Here is a 16215-nt window from a genome sequence, read left to right as displayed (position 1 = left end):
ATACTTTTATAAAAAGATAACAGCAGCAAAAAAAATTCTTGCAGGTAGGTCACTGAAGAATATTAAATCTCTTAATGACAAAACTACAGCAGATTGATGATGAAGCAAAACCGTGTTTCGATGCCCGAGGCTGATGGCTTTGTAAGAGAGAAGTTCTGTTGTACCAGACAGACAGTCTCTCTCTCACTCACTCTATTTCTGAAATATGCTTTCTGTATATCCATGTGCTCACGATTTTTCATTCTTGGTGTCTTCTACTTCGGAAAAATTGTTATATATTTTTCATAAATGTTGTAGCAATAACCCTCAACTCTGGATGCTAATATTTTGTGCATACCAGTGAAACAGATTTCCAAAAAAGCCAGTATAGTAACATGTTAAATCAGAGAGCCTGGTCAAATGCCACTTTAAGAACTCCACATGACAGAGAATAAGTCTGAGATAGATAGATAGATAGATAGATAGATAGATAGATAGATAGATAGATAGATAGATAGATAGATTTGTCCTCAAGAAACCTCTTCTCCCTGAGGAGTAAGACTTTTCAAGGAAAGTGTTTACCTGTCTATACACAATGTTTCCGTCCAGAAATTGGTTGTTTGCTTAGCAATGTCTCTTCTCAAGGCTATTTCTTTTCTTAAGGTTTGCCCACAGATAGGTGACCTAAAACATGGTACTATTAAGTGGCTTTCCATTTCTATTATTCCAGTTAATGAGTTAATCCAATATTTCTGCATAATGTTTGATCCCTATGTCTCTTAGACTGGTGTAATCCGCATATCTCACCGACTAACCTTTACTTTGTTTAGGAGATAACTAATGAAATAATGCCTAAAATAAAGCAAAGGAGAGATTTCCTCTGCTGTTAGTTCTCCCCCCCTCCCTTTTTAACCAGTGGGCTCCCTCCACCTTTTAAACTTATTGACACGTGTTTATCGTGTGAAATATCAGGGGTATTTCACTCTCCTATCTTGTTTGCCTCTAATCTGCTATTTCTCTTTTTGTCTGCAAAATCAGTTACATTCCCAGAAAAAGGATTCCAGAATAATGTGCTTGGATCTGTAGGAATCCATGCTGCCCAACATTCCTTAAATGTAATTAAAATATGAAAAGGGAATGGAAAGATTACTTTAACATAAGGAAGACTAAGTACTGTGTGACCTTTCTTGAATACAAGTAAAACATCTTTTTTTGTCAATCAGGTAGTTTCCTTCCCTCATGTTACTTCACTAATTAAAAAAAATATTGTCCAGCTTTTTTTACATCATGTGCCAGTTGTTTAAACTTCCCAGGGTATGGACTTACCCTACTTTCCTGAAGAATGTCATACTCAGCCCAAGACTGAATTCCACCTGGCTTTGAAAGATTCCTAATCTCTTAGCTTTTCCTACCTCATAGGTTTCTATGAAGCTACAGTAGGGTTGCCATATTTAAAACGGTGAAAATCCAGACAGAAAAGTTGTTGGACTTCTTTTTTTCTTTTGGCCAAAGTTGTTGACATTTGGCTGATTTCCGCCCAGATACCACTGTGTTATTCTGGATGTATGGCAACCTTAATCAACAGTCTACTCTGAACATGTATCTGCTGTTTTGAGATGAACCATCCTTGTCCCATATCCTTGAAGTTTATCATTGCTGTATGGGAAAGGAAGGATTGCAAACTAGTGGTTCAGAAACTGCACACCCCCCCCCCCATTTTATTTGGAAGGGCAGGATACAGGCTATAACAAATACAGCTAATTTGTTATTTCTCCTTTAATTCTTAAGAATTTTGAAATGTTTTTCTGTCCTCTCCTCCAATGAGGTTTTTGACTTCAGTATACATGAATAAAAAAACACAAGCACCCAGTGCTGCTGTTATGCCAACAACATTTCCCGAACGTGGCTGGGAGACAATATACTTATCTCTCCCCTTGCCCGGGTGATTTCTTTTTTGTGGTTAGTGTTATCTTTGGTGCAGCATTACATCTGCAAAGATGCCAACTGTTGTTGGCTTTTAAACAAAGAAACCAAACTGTTAGACGCTGGTTTTATAAATCCTAGTTAAAGCTATCCCTGCATCAGTGCAGATATAAAAGTTGTACCACAGATCATGATAGCTAGTGAAGGAGAAATGAATGTGTCTTTGGAAAGACCTGCTGATGTGAAAAGTTACTCCAGTTTTCTTGGGCTAAATCAATCTCCCCCAGCAAAATGTAAAACCCAAACACTTCCTTCCTCTTCCCCGACTCATTCTCTGGCTGATTGCGTGTCTGAGAGTCTTGTTCAAATAGCAAATTAATTTAGGTTATACAAAACGCCATGCCTTGGTTTCTTGCATGCTGAAACTTTAGGAAAATGCATGTTATCTGAGCACACTTCTGCTCAGCACCATGGTGCCCGTTTGCAGAAGTCGGGGAAAGCGATTATGTTCTTGTCAGTTTCAGTCCTCTGGGGGATATTGACAGGGGAGAGAGAAACTGGGCATATTTTCCCTATTTGTATTTAGAGGACCCCTGTAGCGAAGCCAGTAATAACTTCATAGTAGCATACATGGACAGGCAGCGTTAATGACATATTTTTTAAAAAGATAAGAGGCATATATAAATATTTCTTTCTAAGAACATGGAAAAGAAGCAAGAAGAGATCAGTAATTGTCAACAATTCAAGATATATACATATATAAATATTTCCCGTTTTCTCTAGAATTTCTTTCTTTCCGAAACATAGTTCCTTTCAGAGCTTGTAACCCAATTTTAATGGTTTTGATGATTTGACGATTGTAGTGCGTTGAACTTCACTAGTATTGCTGCGGGGTGTGTTTTCTGCCAGCATTTGATATGGGCAAATTCACTTATTTGCCACTGCTTTGATAAACTGGAAAATGCTTAAAGTTGCAATAAAAATGTTTTGTTGCAGAGCGATTCCATCCCCCGCCCTCCAGTCAGTTTCTGACATCCCTTCACATAGGAGGGGGGACATTTATCCTCTTAAAGCATTAGAAGTCAGAAGGGGACCATCTCTCACACCTGCTTTTGTACTTAAAGTGCAATCTGATTCATCTCTACTCAAAGTAAACCCAATGGAGCTTGCAGCATTAATCATTTAACTGTTGGACTAACACCAGGCAATTTAAGTGTGCTGTTTGCTCCTGTTTTCTGTCTATCCCACAAAAAGTAACAAACGCACAGCCCAACTAAGCCGCCTCCTAGCCTGCCAACCTCAGAAGGGCACAGTGTTCAAAACTCCCATTGTTCTAGGTGCATTTTGCTTATGAAAATTTCGTTAGCGGGATCAGTTTCGGAGCTCTGGGCGCAGACCTGTGCCTAAGATTTCGGATTGAAACTGCAGAGTGGAAGGAAAGGAGGACCTTTTTTCTGCCTCCCCACTTCCAGCTACTGGAGAAGAGACCCTTTTAAGAATATTAGGGGAGTGGGCAGGGGAAGGACTAGATCATGTGGAAAATGAACATAATATTTTAGCTGCAGATCATTCATTTTCAGCTTTGTATTCTTGTTATAAAAAAGTGTGCCTAGACATTCCGTTGTTGCACCCCTAACCTAGGATTAAGGTGCCATTCATATCAGCTTTCATATTCAGCTTCTAACACAATGGTGTTACCATTATTACCAATAAAGGGGTTTCTAACACTACTGACATGGTTCCTTGAATCAGGGCTGTGACTGCTGAACTGCACTAGTTTTAAACTTGATCTTACATTGAATAACCCCATTCTTTAAGTTCTTTGGCCTTCGAGATTTAAATGTCGGGTGTTTGCTGGATTCTTTCATGCGGAAGTATGAATGAACTTTTTGATACAGGTGAGTAGATTGTCAGGTGTTCTCATTATTTGGAGGGAAAGATTTGAACATCCACTCTGGAGTGTCAGCAAACACCTGCATGGGCAGAAGTGTATATTGAGCCACCTGAGCACATTCTGATTCATGCAATTAAAGCAGTTTACAGAGTTGTTAAGAAAGGAATATCACATATTGAGGTTTGATGTCTCTTTCATGAAGAACAAAGGAGTTTCAATTCTTTCACTTCAAGTTTGGCCTAACCATTGTGTAATGAGGGAGGTTTAATGAATCATTGTTTAACTTAGATACTGCCAAGTATTTGACTATAACAGAGTCCCAAATGGGTACATAGTACTTTTCTGACAGACCCTTATTTAACTATGATTAATTGGCATTGGATAGTTATTTAATTACTTTAGAAGAAATCTTAAGTACAGTGTGTGTTCTGATTAAGTTATTTAATGTAATAACATGCATAGAATTGTGGAATGTGTGTGTTTCCCCAAAGGAAGATAATGCACATTACATGGGGAAAAGTGAGAGTTTGAAAATACCCTGAAATTTTCTAGGGCATGTGCTGTTTTAAAGTTTACCTCCAATGAAATATATCTTGCTACAAATCTAGCCTTTTTATTATTTGGCAGTGAGGGATATTTCTTTGTAGCGCAGGAAAGAAACTAGTTGCTGTTGTTGTTGTTAATGATCCTGGGCATTTGGTTTTCCGAGATCTATAATATAATGTTCCTAGCAACCACAGCTTCAAGACAAAGACCTCTGCCTGTCTTCTCATCACCCGTCCTTGTCCCCCTCCTCCCCGGCCAAACATGTTTTAGTAAGAAGAAAATAAATTAGAGGGGTTAGTGCAGGGGTCAGCAAACCTTTTCAGCAAGGGGCTGGTCCACTGTCCTTCAGACCTTTGGGGGGGGGGCAATGAACGATTCCTATGCCCCACAAATAACCCAGAGATGCATTTTAAATAAAAGGAAACAGTCTACTCATGTAAAAACACGCTAGCCTTGGATCACCCGCGGGCCGGATTGAGAAGGCGATTGGGCTGGATCTGGCCCCCAGGCCTTAGTTTGCCTACCCATGGCGTTAGTGCTTTGTTACACTAGGATAAGAACGTAAGAAAAGCCTGCAGGGTTGGGCCAGAACCATCTAAGTCCAGCAGCCTTCTCACAGTGGCCAACCAGATGCCTAAGGGAAGCCCACAAGGATATTTTCTGCTGATGAAAATGAAGGCAGCACCCGAGAGACTGTTTTCTCCCCATCCAATTTTGAATCCTTGGAAGTCCGTGTGTCCCTTATTTTATGCCACAGGCTGTGAAGTAGGGCTGAGCGATCTATCGATCTATCATCCAAAACTGGTTTGAAGTCCATATCGTGATATCGGCCTCATGATTTCTGAGCTGGCAATATACCACAAATCATGATGTGTGCGCGCGCACTATGCAAAAATCACAATGTGGGAAAAACTGTGAAGCCAGCCGATGCCTCTACATAGCTCCGTCCTTATTTCAGACATCGTGATATATCTAGGGCACATTTTCCCTAAAGGTCTAGGAAAGTTCTTGTGTTCTTAGCTGTGTTCATGTACCTGTCATTCCTAAGCCATACGATTCTACTTCATTGTTACCCGGAATGAACATGTGAATTCGCTTCTTTCACTTTTAGTTTCTTTTTTGCAAAATTTATTTAAATTGATTTTTAAAAGCTGATTTTCCCCATCCCAAACTTCCTTGTTTTAAAGCAAAATATTTCCCCCCCCCCCCCCTTACTAGAAGCTCTGGCAAAACACACTTTTTTAAAACATTGCATTACTCAACAGAACCTCACAAGGCAGGTACCAAAGCTACAGTTTGTTGGAGCTGATTAGCAACTTGATTACCCATGAGAACTAAGTCATTATTTTAAAATGTGAATATTGCATATAAATAATCTTCCTTGTGGAATTATTAGTGTAGCTATTGGCTAGGTTGATACTAGCTTGGCTCTAAAATGGAATTATATTATTCTGGCACTCGTTAGCAGTTGTCATAACTGTAGACGTTACTTTATGCAACACTTGCGCATGTTTGTTTTGGGTTAGAAAGCCAAGACAGTGCTTTTACTGTGCTTATCTCATAAAGCTTATTTATTCCAAGCTTTGAAATGTGTGTTTTTGTGTGTGTTTTTAAAGAGAGGGGGAAGATACATGCCTCTCAAGTGTGTTTGAGAAAAATCCCTCTTCAAAAACTCCTCAAGCAGCCTTTTGGAGAATGAGACAGGAACTTGTGAGAAAAACTAGAGACAAAGCCTGAGATGCTCTCCGGATTGAGACTTCAAAGGGCAGAAGTGCTTTGTGACATAGTTTTATGAACATTTCATTACGGGGTTGTGTCTGCCCTCCAGCCCCCTAGGCCCTGCATCTAAATTACAAAGTGAAACCAAATTCCCAAGTAGTTGTGAGTAACCGTGTTGGCTTCTACTGTTTAGGTGAGCAAATATGACTCATGGGCAGAATGCGAAGGTTTTCCAGAGTTCATGACATTTCAGCAATTCCTTCTGACATGTACCGTGCTGGACCCTACATTCCCTTAGAGATGCTGGCCTGGTTCCAGGGAGCGCACGACTAGGCAGTTTGAACTTGTGATTCTCAAACAGCAGCACCATGAAATAAGAGGCGAGATTTATTTATTTTTGGCACCATGGAAAGTTTGAAAAGCTGTTTGTGAGATGGTTACTTATGCCCTGGTTAGATTTACAGTGGTACCTCGGGTTACAGACACTTCAGGTTACAGGCGCTTCAGGTTACAGACTCTGCGAACCCAGAAATTGTACCTCGGGTTAAGAACTTTACCTCAGGATGAGAACAGAAATTCCACGCCGGTGGCGCGGCGGCAGCGGGAGGCCCCATTAGCTAAAGTGGTGCCTCAGGTTAAGAACAGTTTCAGGTTAAGAACGGACCTCTTCAGCAACTGCAGTGGGTTTCATTTATTTCCTGATGAAGAAAATGCTTGCTTTATTTTACAACTCGGCCATCTCCAGTACTGGAAATGAGGCTGCTAACTAAAGATGAACCAATGCTTCTTTACCCCCTTCCCAACTTATGCATCTGAACCTCAAACCAGCAAGGTTTTTACATTTTGAAGGTATGTGCTGAATACAGCTGTGCCAAATGGGAAATGCGAAAAAGGTAGCAAGAAATTGCATTCCTCTTAATATAGAATTGTAGAGCTTTGAAAATTATTCGCTCTCTGGAGATGTCCCTAAAATGAGATTTGTATGGACACCAAAAGGCAAAACCTGAATTGTGTTTTGAAAGGAACGGTTCTAAGTCCTCAAGAGGTTTCTCACACTCAGAACTTGTCCTGCCTTTTCTTTTCTTTTTTCTTTTTGACACACAGTGACAATCTCACAATAAGTATGTATCTCCCTCTGACTACATATTTGTCTCCAGATATACAAGAGTATCTGATTGTTGCAGTACACTAAGTGGGCTTCCAATTCCCCCTCCCCCTTTGAAATCAGGTCACCTGATGTCATGGCGATGTCAGGTGACTGGCTGCTCACCTGTAAAAGTGGCCTGTGAGCAGGTGGGGGGACCTTGGGATCCAGCTGACCAGATGGATCGTGTTCCCCACCCCTACTTGGTGTGAGTGGTCCTGTTTGTATCTCCTCTGGCACCTGCAAAAGGACTCAGTAAATGCCCTTCCTGTTGAATTCCTGCTTGCACTGGCTTATCCCTTCCTGCATCGAACACCATCACACTTATTTCATTGGATGCTAGACTGGAATATCCTCCTCCTTCCTGTTTTAGTCAGAGGACAGGTAGAAAGAACTGTTCTCCCTGAGCATCCTTGAAGGTGCTGATGTAGTTACCTTTCTCCCCATTAATGCAGGTAGCAGAAAGAGGGGAAAGCTTATGATAATATTTTATTCTCTTGTTAATTACACTGTTTTAAATGTGCATTTGATATCTGACTTCCTTTAGTGATGTTTTGTTTTGAAATTTTTGGTATACCTTTTCGTATATTGTATACAATAAACAGTGGTACCTCGGTTTTCAAACTTAATCCATTCCAGAAGACCGTTCAAGTTCCGAAACGTTTGAAAACCGAAAACTCAATACAGAAGCCTCAAAACTGAAAACTTAAAACAGAAGCCGCCTTGGAAGTTCAATTTCCGAGGCATGTTCGAAAACGGAAGCATTTACTTTCTGGGTTTACCGCGTCCGAGTTCCAAAACGTTTGTCAACAGAGATGTTAAAAAACCGAGGTACCACTGTACTTGAAATGTTTAATACTTGAATACAATATACTTGAAATGTTTAATATACTTTTTTGTATATTGTATACTCTACAGTCGACCTCCTTTGTAATGTTTTATTTTAGAATCTTTAAGATAATATTTTAGTTTCCTGTTAATTATGTTGCTTTGAATGTATGTTTTATATTTCACTTCCTGCAATAATGTTTTATTCTGGCTTGTTTTATATGATGTTTTAAAGTGTTGGAGATTTTTTTCCTTCAAAATATAAAGTGGTGTTGAGATATGGTGATGATTCTTGCAGCAAAGTTGTGGTCCTATCTATCTTCCTGTGCTAGTCTTTCTGTGTTATACTGCACATCCCACAACAGCCAATTTGTGACTGGCACCCACGGCACTTTTTTAAAATCCCAAATGTGCCCACAGATGTAGTGTCTAGGTTCCTTCATGAAAGATAGTATGGCTAAGCTTGTCCCACAGAGATAGCCAACATAGTGCCCTATAGATCAGGGTTTCCCAAACTTGGGTCTCCAGTTGTTTTTGGACTATAACTCCCATCATCCCTAGCTAGCAGGACCAGTGGTCATGGATGATGGCAACTGTAGTCCAAAAATAGCTGGAGACCCAAGTTTGGGAAACCCTGGTCTAGATGTTGCTGGACTGCAACTCCCTTAATTCCTGACCATTAGTCAGGCCTAGCTGGTGCCAGTGGGAGTTCAATGACATCTAGCTGGCATCATGGTGTGATCTACCCTTATCTACCCTCTTAGTTAATTAATTTATCTAAAAGTGGTTTTGTGTGACCTCACATTCTCCTTTATGTGGACGTTAGTTATAGAAGAATGTTTCCTTGAAGTTATCCTGCCCATAATGAGTTTTAATCAGGGTCGTCTTAAGCATATCCAGCGCCGTGGTGCAAAGATCCCTCCGGCGCCCCCCCCCTTTCCCAGAGTTTACCTTTTTAGGGCTGGAGGAGGTGGGCAGCAGCTGGAGGGCAGCTCCTCCAGAGGGGAAGAGGTGGAGGCTGGACGCGGTGTCTCCTTGCTCAGTTAGCCGCTTCGTGCCACGGTGGCCACGGCCATCATAAAACATCCATTTACAGTGGTGCCTCGCAAGACGAAATTAATCCGTTCCGTGAGGCTCTTCGTATAGCGGTTTTTTCGTCTTGCGAAGCAAGCCCATTGACAGCTTAGCGGATTAGCGCTATTAGCAGTTTAGCGGCTTTTAGCGGATCAGCTGATAAGCGGCTTATTAGCGGATCAGCTGATAAGCGGCTTAGCGGCTTAGGAAAAGGGGGGGAAAGGGGGGAAAAACCCGCAGGAGCTCGCAAGACATTTGGTCTTGCGAAGCAAGCCCATAGGGAAATTCGTTTTGCGAAGCGCCTCCAAAACGGAAAACCCTTTCGTCTAGCGGGTTTTCCGTCTTGCGAGGCATTCATCTTGCGGGGCACCACTGTATAAAATCTTAAAATATATACAAATAAACAGCCATGTAAAATATATAACGAGGATTTTTACTGGGATTTCTTCCCGCTAAATAGTGCCATTCACCAGAGATACTATTGACAAAAACTCAGCCAACTTGCAGTTACTTCCGGGTTAATGTCATACAGATAGAATCTGATATTTTCATTGTGTCGTGATGTCAGACTACCCAAAAATAGGGATAGCATACATTTGCGTAACTGGTTGTACAGTGGATAGTAGAAAAGGATATGTTCTATGGATTTAGGCAGGATGGCAAACATTTAAAAAGATTTTAGAAGTGAAACCTGCATGTTCTCAGGTTTTTTCTTTTGTAATCAAAATACTAGATACTTCTGAGTAAACCTAAGACTGTTTATCAGTTTGTAACTTGTGTTGGTGTGTAAGTCTTCTTTGGCGATCACTCGTAGACGAGTAAGATTGTCTTTCCATGAACAGGGTCTTAACAGCGAGTCCGTAAGTGACTGTGGAGGCCAATTCTGGATCCACATGTTCTTCCACAATGGGGACACAGGTTTACGGGCAAGAGTTGATCATGGTGAGGGTTTGCCAAGTGTGCCTTCCTCTTAGCACGTTTTCCCCTTTCATCCTGAGTTTGAGTGTCTTGAAAGCCCATTACACCTTTGATAAAGGCTGTTCTCCAACTGGAGCGCTTGCAGGCCAGTGTTTCCCAGTTGTCCGTGTTTATACTACATTCTTTCAAGATTTGCCTTTTGTTGACCTCCAGCATTTCACTTTCCATTTTAAAGTTTGGAATAGAGTAGTTGCTTTGGAAGACAATCATCAGGCATCCAAACAAAAGTCCAACAAAGTTGATGTTGAATCATTGCTTTGACACTGGTGATCTTTGCAAATATCCAGCGAGTGAGGGTGTGTCAGTAACCACATGCTAAGCTGGGAAGCATTTGCATCCTCCTGAGGGATGAACATTTTGTGAGATAGCCACACCCAATCAGAAATCTCACATGGACAAATAATGGTGAAATTCTCTTTATCTTGTGGCAGGATATTCCGGTTGACCAGTTTATCTTTTGGTTGCATGAGCACTGTCGTAAGCCACCACCACTTTCTTTGTAAATGAGAGCTGAAGGTGGTTTGTTTTGTCTTTAAAGAGTGGCCGTCATATCTTTGCTGTTGATCTGGATATGACTTATGGCATGAAATGCAAGCAATTTCTGTTGTTTGTTTGATCTGCTCATTAGTTTGGAGAAGATGCTTCTCTGTGAGGCATGGAATTAAGGAGACCAGCCTCTTCCCCAATTTGTGGGTGGGGGAAACCCTGAGTTTTGCAGCATCACTGGACTTCTGTGATATCTATGTGGTTATAGAATCATAGAATCATAGAGTTGGAAGAGACCACAAGGGCCATCGAGTCCAACCCCCTGCCAAGCAGTAAATCCTTCAATAGTTGCTTAAATAATGGACAGTGAGACAGATAATGGGGTATTGGGCAAAAACTGAACTGCAGGGAAATGGAAACAGCAGTTGCTGCCTTCTTACAAGCCTAGTCTAAATGGTGCTGGCTTGTTTTGTAATAATCGTATTGCCATAAGAAAATTTCCCACTTCCCTAAATAAGTGATTAGATTTAATATGCTTATTTGACCTTTAATGTTTCGTTTACTAAATATATGTCATGTTAATTTTGCAAACATTTTCAGATAGCCAAAAGTGGTTGAACTGAAAGATTGGATTTTTCTCCTTCAATAAAGTACACAGTGTACTTTGAATTATTTATTCTATTTTTAGCACCGTGGGTGTGCATAGCGCCTCAGAACACAGGAGTCAACTCCTAGGGGCTGACGTCCCTTCACCCCCCAATAAAATATTTGAGGGGCTGCCCCCTGAAAGTTGATGGGCATTGCCATTCAAGTAGTGTGTGTGTGCCATTTCATGTGATCAATTATACGGGGTTGGGCTTATCTGCCCCCCCCCCAATATTTTATTCAGGTTGGAACCCCTGCTTCAGAATGTGACAGGTCTCTGTCCTGTAGATCTTACAATCTATAATCATTCATGGAGAAACACAGAAAATGGAGTCAGGCGTAAGCAATGGAGGCATATACAATTGTTTCAGTTTATATGTTCTTAGTTACAGGCTGAGGCTAGAATCCTGTACGCAGTTGCTTGGGAATAAGTCCCATTGAACCTAGGACTTACTGATGTTGATGGGCATGTTTAAGATTATGAGATCCCACAGTAGGTTATGAAAAACACAGGGTTGAGCCAAAGACATCAGGGAAAAGTAGGTTTTGAGAAGAGATTAGAAGGAAAAGAGTTGATATCACAACAGGTGTTTTAGAAAGCAGTTCCAAGCATAAGGGGCGGCAAAGGAGAAAGGGCAGAGTTTTCTAAGGGAGCAGGAGAACTTTCCACAAATCTACTTGGGAATTGTTTTTAATGCGATACTGGTGAATTTTTCAATTCATGACATCTGAATAGTATACACTTCATTTACATAGTTTAGATTTTGGGGTGGGATGGGGGATGAAATTAGAAATTGTTTTAACATACTGATTTTTAGCATGTCTGAAAAGATGTGCCCAAGAATATATTTGCTTCCCCAAAAGTTGGGGTGGTGGTGGAGTTAATTCCAACTTTAATTTTAGATTTGGCTACTAGTAGATTTAGCCACTCATGTTGTCCGATATGACCTGTGTTGTATTTGTTCATCAGGCTACTAATTTTAATTTTAAATGTAAAGAAAAAGGTAAAGGTACCCCTGCCCGTACGGGCCAGTCTTGACAGACTTTAGGGTTGTGCGCTCATCTCACTCTAGAGGCCGGGGGCCAGCGCTGTCCGGAGAAACTTCCAGGTCACAAGGCCAGCGTGACGAAGCTGCTCTGGCGAGCCAGCACCAGCACAGCACACGGAAACGCCGTTTACCTTCCCGCTATAAAGCGGTACCTATTTATCTACTTGCACTTAAGAATGCTTTCGAACTGCTAGGTGGGCAGGAGCTGGGACCGAACGACAGGAGCTCACCCCGCCGTGGGGATTCGAACTGCTGACCATGCGATCGGCAAGTCCTAGGCGCTGAGGTTTTACCCACAGCGCCACCCGCGTCCCTTGTAAATTCTAAATGTACTTAATTTAAAAAGTTGCTGGGGGTATGAACTTTATGTGAAAAAATTTCCCACCCCTCATCTTGTGTAAGAAACCAGCCTTTGCTTCAGCCTTAATAGCTAGAAGTGACTTTCTTTCTTTCTTTCTTTCTTTCTTTCTTTCTTTCTTTCTTTCTTTATAATATTTTTTTAAAATAATTTTTATTAAGTTTTCTGACACATCACAACAAAAACAAAACAAACAGAACACAAAACAAAAACATATAAAACATGACTTCCCCTTACCTCCCTTTCCCTGCATCCTTATTTCACAATTCTTTAGCAACCCTTTGATCAATTTCCCTATTAATTCTCTTTAGATTTACTTAAAATTATTGTTTACAGCTGTAATTCTCTAATTCATACCCCTTGACATCTTAACGATCCTCAATTTTGCAAGAGTCTTTGAGATATATTTTGAATTTCTTCCAGTCCTCTTCCACTGTCTCTCTCCCCGGTCGCGGATTCTGCCGGTCATCTCTGCCAATCCCATGAATTCTGTCACCTTTGTCTGCCATTCTTCCAGAGTAGGTAGTTCTTGCATCTTCCAATACTTTGCCAAAAGAATTCTTGCTGCTCTTTCTTTATAATAGTTTGTGTTAGTTTTCAGTTACCAATCCAATAGAAGTGACATTTCAGGATGGTACTTATTTTTGAAGTTGATGGTTTTTCCCTCCCATCTCATAAAGACATGTTAAAAGTGGGTGTGGCTCATTTTATAGTCAGATGGGTGGGGTACAAATACAACAGCAACAACAACAACAACAACAACAATACAGTGGTACCTCAGGTTACAGACGCTTCAGGTTACAGACTCCGCTAACCCAGAAATAGTACCTTGGGTTAAGAACTTTGCTTCAGGATGAGAACAGAAATCGTGCTCCGGTGGCACGGCAGCAGCACGAGACCCCATTAGCTAAAGTGGTGCTTCAGGTTAAGAATAGTTTCAGGTTAAGAACGGACCTCTAGAACGAATTAAGTTCTTAACCCAGGTACCACTGTAATAGTAGTAATAAATAATAATAATAATAAATTTTATTTATATCCCGCCCTCCCCAGCCGAAGCCGGGCTCAGGGCGGCTAACAACAATCAACAATCAGATATTCACACATTCTAAAAATATTACATTATAAAAATCAATTAAAATCAAATTAATGGCAACTAATTAAGCAAGATTCTAAGCAGGTTGCCAGAGGAGGGAGTCAGACTGCGCCCTGACCAAAGGCCTGGTGGAACAACTCTGTCTTGCAGGCCCTGCGGAAGGATGTCAGGTCCCGCAGGGCCCTAGTCTCTTGTGACAGAGCGTTCCACCAGATTGGAGCCGCAGCCGAGAAGGCCCTGGCTCTAGTTGAGGCCAGCCTATCCTCTCTGAGGCCTGGGACCTTGAGTAGTAGTAGTAGTAGTAGTAGTAATTATTATTATTATTATTATTATTATTATTATTATTATTATTATTATTTTGCTCTACGCTTCATCTTGATGGTAAAGGTATAAATGAAATTCAGGTGCCGAGATCAACAAATCCATCTTTACCTGGCCTCATTGAAGAGCATAATTATTTGGCAATACCAAATGATTCGCATTGGGCCACAAATCATCTGGGTTGGGCAGTGATTCTCACCTAGGGTTTTTTCTCACCTAGGGTTGAGCTGCAAGAAATGGCCCCAGGCTCATCTTTGGTGCAGCACGTTCTCTAGCGCCAGTGGGATTTAGTTGTTCTTGTTCTGCTGTGCAATGCTAGGAGGATCAGTGTTTTATCACAGCAACTGCTTTGAGAGGCAGCTGAGAGAAAATCTAGCTTGCTTTGTTTGGCTTCCCAAAGAATAAAATTCCAAACTAAGTGGTGATGCTACCAAAAGCAACTTGTACTACTGTTTCCAAGCAAATACTTATTTCAGATATGGTCGGTGTTTAATGGACATAATGTAGAACATTTGGTGTGTATAAGTAAATCATTTGATACAGTTCAGGGATGAATCCAGACTTTATCCCAAGAGTAGATCCATTGAAATTAATCACACTAAAGATATATTTTAGTGGGTGTGCTCTAAGCTTAACTAAGTTTGGATCCAACTCTCTCTCTGGTATAATCTATCCTTTAAATTTTATTATAAAAGCACTATATTACTAAGCAATATAAGAACAGGGGATTTTTATTTTTCTAAATAAAGCAGGAGGTCCTTATCAGAAATTTCATTCAAGTGAAAAAAGTGTGAAATGTTTAATTGATAACAGATTAACAATGATTTGTTGTACTAAATAAGCAGAAGGTTATTGTTTTTGTTTATTGTTATGGTTTGTCTTTTTGCATTTTTATATTGTAAACCACTCTATGATCTTAAGATGAAGGGCTGTATAAAAACCAACTAATTGAATAAGATACAGTGGTACCTCGGAAGTCGAATGGAATCCGTTCCGGAAGTCCATTCGACTTCCAAAACATTTGGAAACCAAGGCACGTAAGCCGCGTCGGACGTTCAGGTTCCAAAAAAAAAAAAAAACCACAACCCGGAACACTCACTTTTGCAGCGTTTGGGAGCCAAAACGTTCGACTTGCAAGGCGTTCGGTCACCAAGGTACCAGAGCTCAGCAGTCTTACATTGCTTTGTTCTAGAGATCAACAAAATTTGAACAAAAAAAATGATTTTGGAAACATTTGTAACTTCTTTGGGATATGCCCAAAATATTTACTTCCTCTCCCAGGTTGAAATATAAAAGTCTCCATAGTTACCAAAGATTATATCCGAACACATGGGCCAAATCTTGATTCCATTTATCGCTGGTGGTGAAGCATATGTGCTACTTTTACTCAAAGTTTTTATGATCTTGGGCACAGGGAGACTTGTAAGAACCATCATGAAAGCTAGCATGCCTTTTGAAATGATATATTCAGTCCTGCTCTTGAACATGCAGTCTTATTTATTGCATGGAGCAAAGCTATTAAATGTAGGCCCAAACAGTTTGCTTGATTTGGAAATGTCTATTTTCTGTTTCTGTATTGGGTTGTCAAATGGCGATAAAACAATGTCTCTATAAGGCTGCAATACTGTGCACAGTTCTTAAGGAGAAAACAACAACAGCAACTGAATATCGTGGGACTTTACTTCCAAGTAAAAATGTTTAGGATTGTTCTGTCTGCTTCTTTTCCTTTTCAATTAGGAGCGAAACGACGCTACTTGATATCATGCTTCAATTTTTCTCCAATCATATTTTTTTATAGGAAGAATTCTGAATCGTTTCTCCAAAGATATCGGCCACCTGGATGACTTGCTTCCATTAACGTTTCTGGACTTTGTGCAGGTAAATCAGTAGAGATCCTTGAAGAATTTGACAAGAGCACTTAGGTTTTGGGAATATAAAGTTATGATGATTTGCATGTCAATATTTTGTCAGTATTTCAGGTAGGTTAATGAAAGGACTTGTTTAAGAAGGGTGTAGTCAAAAATTGGGGGGGTGGGGGGAATGAGTAATAAGTAGCAGGCAGGAGTGGCTGCCCGCACCTTGCCATTATGTCAAGGTTTCAGTACGTAGTAGCTACATGCTTGCTAAATTGCACCTAGTTTGCCTTGCAGCCATTTGGCAAGCCTGCCGCAGTGTTAT

At 40.6% G+C, this 16215-nt stretch overlaps 1 protein-coding gene across 1 annotated transcript in view; it reads left to right on the top strand.

The window, feature by feature from the left end:
• The window catches only part of ABCC4 (ATP binding cassette subfamily C member 4 (PEL blood group)), a 158576-nt gene that overhangs the window by 75094 nt on the left and 67267 nt on the right, over window positions 1–16215 (top strand). Inside the window, exon 20 of the mRNA XM_081857981.1 lies at window positions 15836–15915. Within this exon, the coding sequence (XP_081714107.1) occupies window positions 15836–15915 (80 nt within the window). The remainder of the gene's footprint in view (window positions 1–15835; window positions 15916–16215) is intronic.

The sequence above is a fragment of the Podarcis erhardii genome, assembly GCF_964252035.2.
Source record: "Podarcis erhardii genome assembly, chromosome: 4".
In the NCBI taxonomy this organism is placed as follows: domain Eukaryota; kingdom Metazoa; phylum Chordata; class Lepidosauria; order Squamata; family Lacertidae; genus Podarcis; species Podarcis erhardii.
Note: the sequence above shows the minus strand (reverse complement) of the source record. Positions and strands in the feature narration are given on the sequence as shown.